The following is a 6,701-nucleotide window of genomic DNA, read 5'->3' as shown; positions in this document are numbered from 1 at the left end:
AACAGGCCAATCAGTTAACTGCATAATTGTCTGATTATGGTGCACAATGCAGCATCTTTTCTCATCTAGTTGTTCCTTCAACTGTACCAGACAAGATGCTGTAGATGTTTAAAAAACAGAAGATTCTTCTGTTTTACTTTCATTAGGACATAACTTTTGCTAGCATTCTGATATTTATTGTTCTTTAATTAAGGCGGTTTCTTTCTCTTACCAGACTGTGACTATAAAGACATACACATCATGGGTTATCTTTTTCATCCTTATAATAATAATAATAATAATAATAATAATAATAATAATAATAATAATAATAATAATAATAATAATAACATTGTTGCCATTACTTTTCCATTTATTATTGTGACAGATTTTTACAAAGGATTTTAACAAGCAGATTTCTGGAGTTCTTAATGGGGTTGAAAGAATAGCCTATGCATGTCATTGTACATGCATGGTGGAATGATGAACATAAATCACATACCCCCCCACACACACAGAGAAAACAAGGCACTGGTAAGACTCTACAAGTAATAAATGACCGAGAGGTTGTTGATACAATAAAAACTGAGCTTCTAGTGTCAGCAGCCATCTCCAGAGCCTAAAGCTGTGCGTGGCTCTGGGGCTCTCTGTCCCTCTTTCCGTAGGTGTTGGAGCCCACGTTGGTGGGCGGGTAAAGGGCCCCGGCGCTGCCGCTGGAGCGCACCAGGAAATCGGCCAAGCGCTGCGTCACACACGTGGCCGTGTTGCATCTCCTCTTCTCCAGCTGGTGACTGCCAAGGTGAAACAAAGACAGCCAGCAGTAAGTCAAACAATGAGCCATCGAGTGTGCCACTTCTCATAGTCATTTGAGCTCTGCTAATGTGGGAGTTCTTTTAATATGTGCACAAATACAGGAACATTAGAATCTTCCCACCACCTACTTTGTTCCTGAAAAAAATCCTTGTGCTGGGTGCTATTATCAGTTTTAATGATGGAGGTTATTCAAATGCAGAGACATGAACTGTCATATGTCGTTTTTATTGATATCCTGCACAGCAGTTTATGACATTTAGAAGACCTGTAATGATAGTATAGGTGAGACACAAAGTGAAAGCAATGATTAAATGTTTAACTTTCAGCTGAACTTCTAAATCTATTTAGAGCTCTTGCTGATATCATGAGGATTACTAACATAATGATGATCACTAACATTTATTCAGTTCTCATGTTTTCACAGAATTACATCCTGCTCTCACTGAAGTGAGTGGTAATATTCCAGTCCACAGCAAGTGGATTAAACCCAAAGACTCTTTCTCCCATCTGCACCACATATCATGAGAAGTAGCAGGCATTGCCAGCTTCTGCCAACTGCAGAATCACTTAGGATGGTCTTTTGCTCTGTCTCTCTTCCCACTTAGCTCTGACTAAACAGAGGTTTCATCTAAAAAAAAAACCTGCCACATCTCTTTTGAAACACCAGCAAATTGAAAGTTCTGTTGTGGTGAGAGAAAATCCTTTGCTGAATGATACTTTAAAGAGTGTCCGAGGAAGGATCCGTATCTAGAAATAACATTTTATGATCTGAACCGACAGATCATTTACAGAACTCCACGTAAAACCTATGTAGCACGAGGGTTTTTTTTAAATTGCAATGTAATGGTTAGCTTGGGTTTTCAGACTTGTTTCTTAGATTACTGTGTTCTTCCTTCAAACAGAAATACTTGCTCGCAGAGATTGCCTACTGAGTTGTTGCATATTTTCTTGGACTTCTTCATGCTGATATGGCATGAATTAGATATCACTTTGTGGCTAAAATTTACTGTGAAGAGCAGCTATATCCCAGTTTCAAACTCTGAGCAGTTACCAATGTGTTCCTTTGCTTACTGATTATTAAATCTATCATCTAAAATGTCATATAACCTTTTGAAGTTATTTGTATTGATCTAATAATACAAGAGGAAAGGCAGCTATGAAAGGAATGTCTGTCTTATACAGGTTCTTGATTAGTAGATAGGCAGCAGTTCTTAAGCAATTAATATTTTAAATGTGTAATTGCATTACAAGAAAATTGTTGCATAGGGCTTTATATAACCTCCCATTGACTTTCATGGATATTTCTTTTGGTTTTATTCAAGTCCTTACCACACAAGGTTCAAATAGCAACTGGTTCTCACAGAGGTCCTGAAATTGAATTTATAAATAACAATATATTTCAGACAAGTGAAATTCTCTCAGAATCAATTTCTTCTTTTCCTTCTTCTTATGATTAATATTTAATTATGTGATTTTAAAATTGCTTAATTACTGAAAGCATTTTTACCATAAAATAATTCCATTCCAGTAGAGCTGCAGTATTATTAAGAAGGGTATGTTTTCTTTTCTTTCCCCCCCAGGCTTGGAAATCTGATGAACTTTTTAAAAAGGAAGGCGCTTGCAAAATGCACCTTTCTTCACAAGGTAATGTAGAGTTTGCAGCCTCTTTAATTTAAGAAAGTTTATAATCGTAAAATGATCAAATGATTTGAAACAAAGTCCCTGGATTTCACTTTCGACCCTAAATGCTTTGATCTTTTTGTTACAGAAAAGCTGATCTTTATGCTTATAGGAAAGCTCTGTTTAGTAGAAGGATATTTTAATATCTTTTTTTTTTTTTTTCCTGAGGAAAAAAAGCAGAAGCAAAGTCTCTCAAATAGCAGGATATCACTGGAACAAAGTTTGCTTCATGATTCAATCTGATATGGCTGGAAGAAACAAGGAAAATCAATACCTTTTTGTCTTTGCTGCTGGTTGTTCTGGCATTTCCTCACTGAGTCCTGAGAGTGTATTGTGTGACATTACAGGCAACATCCATCCTTGTCTCTTGGAAGTACCATCAGATAGATCATCAGCCAGAGACAGTAATCTCTGAACAACAATAAAACAGTGAGCTTGAATAACTCTATTTTTATATTATTTAAGACATGAAAGCAAAAGCAACTCATGCAATAATCTGAACACCTTTTTCCCTAAAAAGAAATAAACATGATTATTTGTCACTCACCCCTCAATAGGTGTAGCTTCCAAACAGCTCAGAGTGACAGAAAGTGCAATGAAGAAAACTGACAACTTCAGGTTGTGCATCTTCCCTTCCAAACTTTCTGAAAAGAACAGTGATTCAAAACTGAAAGCTAACCCAAATACTCTTCAGCACATCCTATCACCGATGCCCATTCTGTCCTAAATCAAGAGCAATTAGTCTTTTTCACAAGCTAGAGTGAGAAAAATGATCCCTTCAAGTTTAGTGACACAATTCAGTTTCAGAAATATGGCTCTCAGCAGTAAATGCTCATTTTCCATCCAGTAGTTTCAATCCTATCCCTTATCTCTGATTTGCGTTTCCTGACATATCCCAGTCTCAAATTCTGGTCCCCAGTGTAGTTTACTTTAAAGCTGTCTTAGTCTTTTCCTGAAAAAATGCTCTTGATTAATAATAGGGGATATAGAGCTTTTCTAAAGGCGCATCTTTTGCACTGCAGGGAAAGTAAGAAAAAAGGCAAAGTATTTACCTTTTTGTGGTCACAGATCTAACTGGAGAAGCCAGCAAGCCCTCTTGGTTAGCAGGAAGTGTGCATGCAACAATTCCACGCTTGCATCTGGCTCTGGAGTATCCTTCTCCCTCTTCCTTTCTGGCAAGTCTCACGACTCTTATATATCCTCGACACCTTTCTCAGCTCTGACATCAGGCAGCACAGAGAGACTGTCGTTAATTCCAATCCCTACAGACAGAAAGTGCCCCAGAGAGGAGCAGAGGCAGGTGGGTCATTATTGCACTAGTACATCAGTAAATATTCTCCTGCTGTATGCAGAATGCCCTCGTGAAGGTACTGCAAGAGCATATTGCACATCAGAAATGTAGCCTCAATTTTACAGCTCTGATAAGCTGCTGTGGTTATATTCCCTGTGGGTGTTTTCGTGGGCTAAATAAGGTAACAAAAGTCACAAAGAAAGCCAGAGCAAATGAAACGCCAGGCCACTGGTAATTGAATACAAGAAAACATGTCTCAGAAAAGATGGAAAAGTTAAAGTTGTGGAGGTTTGCTGTACAATATAGATAGAAAGCAAAGGTATCTGAAGGGATAAAAGCTGTATGATGAATAAGAAAAGAGTGAAAGTTATTTAAATTGACAGATAGAGTTCTCATTCAGGGTAACACGGTAGAAATCATGCACATTTTTCAGTCAAGTTTAAATGTCAATGAAAATTCTGTCGCTATGAATGTAAAATCTCATATTTTAAAAACCAGGTGGATTTGTCATGAGTGAAAATTGAGTCAATTAATGCTTTTCAGAAGGCAAAGACTAGGATTAAAAAGCCAGGAAATGTCAGAAAAGCCAGAAAACGTGCAAATTTATTTCTCTAGTATGCATAAAGTATGGTTGAGGGAAAAATGTACAGCTTTTAATAGACTAAATCCAGTGTTGACGAAATATCTAATTGCAGATTTCCAAGGATACAGATTAGAACCATTTACCTCTGATTTCAGTGGAAATTAGGCAAATCACTTCCCCCTCCCTCTCCCCCCCCCAGAAGTGTGAGAGCTAGAATCCTTCTGCAGTCGACTTAATTTTCTTTTCCTCCTCTCTTTCAGGACAGGAAGAATCACGACTCTCCTGGCATCTTTGCCAAGAGCTGTGGTGTTTGATCAGCCAAAGCCCAGAGGCTTCAGCACCAGAGGTCTGAGCCTGGAGGGCTCCTGGTGCTGCCCGTGCTGTGGGCTATGTCAGAGGATGCAGGGTTCCTCTTTGCCTCCCTGCTGGGATTAACTGCCATGGGAATGTGGGATCTGGGTGAAACTCCAGCTCTCCTGGTGTTCAGGGGAGCAAGGTCTGAGGGACTCCTCTCTGGGGATGTGCGGTGAAGGACTGAATAGTGTGGAAGGAGAGTATTTATAAACTGTATCACTGTTTCTCCCAAAATTGGGGTGGAGCACTGATGGGGGCGGTTGGGTTTGGTCTGGGCCTGTTATTCTTTGTGCAATTTTTAAATTCTCTTGTATGATTTACTGTCCGGTATCTTTCTAACAAAAGCTGACATAAATTTAGATTAAGGATTAGAACTTGGGTCCATTCATTGCAAACATTTGACAAGGCTGGAGGACTGGGGTGGTGACTGCTCTCAGGAAAGGTTACTTATTAATACTGTGTCAGATTTCCCGCAGTGACTGTCAGGCCTGCATGGCTGTGAGTTCGTGCTCTTCTCACTGGGGAAATAAGTTCAGCAAAATTAGAAATTTTAGAAAAATCCAGCCAAAAATTCCACCTCTGTACCCCCTAAGTTTTCCCAGTTTTTCCCAGCTAGGAGCTGCACAGAAGTCAGGCAGGGGAAGTGACAACAGGGAACAGCTGAAAAATTCAAAGGCACAAAGAGGAAAGGGGAAAGGTTTCAGAAAACAATTCTATGGTCTAAGAATAATTTCTGATTCCCTACTGAGAAGAACACGAACTCACAGCCATTCAGGCCTGACAGTCCCCTGCAGTGAGAGCTCAGCACACATCCACAGAGGCAAGTCCAGCATCTTAAATGAAAAAATAAAAATAAAAACCAGAAGAAAAAGGTGATTTCTTTTGCTTCAGAGTTATTTCAAGTTCTTAAAGCCCAAGCAACATTTGCTCTTGATTTTGGTTGGGTGAATCATGAGCAGTGGGCACGGGTCATGCCATTCATTGAGCAGAAAACCCGGGGTCATTTAGAGGGGACACAAGAACTGTTTGTGTAGCGACCTCCGGCTGCAGAGGGGCAGGAGAAAGGCCAAGGGAGCTCCCTGGGGCCACCAGGGCCTGTGGGGAACAGAATGGACGCTTGGATGACCAGTGGAGGTGAGGAGTGGATCTGAGTTCATCTACAGGGAAATAAGGAGGGGATACTCTGGAGTGAAAAGCTGAGGTGATGAGTTCACCCACCTGGGTACGAGTTGTGTTTGCACAAAGTGGGAACAGAGGTGAAGGTCAATCCAAAGTCGATCCTGCTTGACCTCTGAATTCCAGGATAAGTTTTACAAGCTGCCAAATGAGGGAGTAAAAATACACAAAAATGAAACCGAGAGCATTCATGAGGTTCCTGGGAGTCCATTACACTGTTGTCATAGAATTCTTAATGAGTTTTGAGCTTTTAATGACAACAATTCAGTACTTTCTTTGGATTAATAACTGTGTAGGATTTGGGGTTTATCTGGATTTTAAAGGCGTCGTGGTGGCCCTGACACTGCTCAGGAGCTGGTAGGAAAAGCAGGGTCAGAGCTCCTGGCAGGCACAGGGTGTTTTTCCCAGAGTGGACTGTGGAGGAATTGTTTGGGACTTGGATTGTCCCTCTGGGTGATGCCAGTTGCTGTGATTTGTGTAATTTCATACATTTAACTCCCAATACTTCCCAGCCCAAGGGCTTGAGCTGACAGGGCAGCACACAGATTGTTCTCTGTGCTGTGCCCCGATTTGGGGTTGGCTGTCAGCTTTGCTAGCTCCCGTGAATTATGCCCATAGCCCCCAATTCCCTGCTCAATTCCCACTGCCATAACCTCACAGCGCCTCATGGAGTGGGGATATACTGTGGCAGGAAGCTCAGCAGCATCGGCACGGGGACAGGTGTATATTCCAAAGAATTTGCTGTTTCAAACCCTCATCCCCCAGCCCCGCCGATGTCCCTGGGGGGCACTTGACAGAGTTACCTGGATTTCAGCTGATTTCACC

The 6,701-nt window shown here is 40.8% G+C and overlaps 1 protein-coding gene and 1 long non-coding RNA gene across 4 annotated transcripts; one reads left to right on the top strand and one right to left on the bottom strand.

Annotated features, from left to right (window-relative positions):
- Positions 1-334: 334 nt before the first annotated feature.
- On the bottom strand, positions 335-3,973 carry LOC148217783 (islet amyloid polypeptide-like). 2 transcript variants are annotated; one of them, XM_088158491.1, is made up of 4 exons: positions 3,525-3,973; positions 3,020-3,116; positions 2,747-2,881; positions 335-770 (listed from the first exon to the last, which is right to left on the bottom strand). In XM_088158491.1, exons 2-4 carry the CDS (start codon positions 3,097-3,099, stop codon positions 599-601), a joined length of 387 nt encoding a protein of 128 aa, XP_088014617.1. In that variant the 5' UTR covers positions 3,100-3,116; positions 3,525-3,973; the 3' UTR covers positions 335-598. The 2 variants fall into 2 exon arrangements, 1 of the variants encoding a protein (XP_088014617.1); XR_015800761.1 differs by lacking the exon at positions 335-770 and adding an exon at positions 954-1,057 and having other exon boundaries at positions 2,747-2,883; positions 3,525-3,953.
- LOC148217784 (uncharacterized) lies at positions 660-3,018 on the top strand. Of its 2 annotated transcripts, none has more exons than XR_015800763.1 (3): positions 660-799; positions 2,373-2,436; positions 2,650-3,018. It is a non-coding gene; the product is annotated as an uncharacterized LOC148217784 (long non-coding RNA). The 2 variants fall into 2 exon arrangements; XR_015800762.1 differs by having other exon boundaries at positions 2,641-3,018.
- Positions 3,974-6,701: the final 2,728 nt, after the last annotated feature.

The sequence above is a fragment of the Sturnus vulgaris genome, unplaced genomic scaffold (genome assembly GCF_052056855.1).
Source record: "Sturnus vulgaris isolate bStuVul1 unplaced genomic scaffold, bStuVul1.hap1 Scaffold_298, whole genome shotgun sequence".
Taxonomy (NCBI): domain Eukaryota; kingdom Metazoa; phylum Chordata; class Aves; order Passeriformes; family Sturnidae; genus Sturnus; species Sturnus vulgaris.
Note: the sequence above shows the minus strand (reverse complement) of the source record. Positions and strands in the feature narration are given on the sequence as shown.

Coding starts and splice junctions, on each gene's coding strand:
- LOC148217783 (XM_088158491.1), bottom strand. CDS start 3,099: ATGCACAACCTGAAGTTGTCAGTTTTCTTCATTGCACTTTCTGTCACT. Junction 2,882..3,019: donor GAAGCTACACCTATTGAGGG/GTGAGTGACAAA, acceptor TGTTGTTCAGAG/ATTACTGTCTCTGGCTGATG. Junction 771..2,746: donor CCAGCAGCAAAGACAAAAAG/GTATTGATTTTC, acceptor TCACCTTGGCAG/TCACCAGCTGGAGAAGAGGA.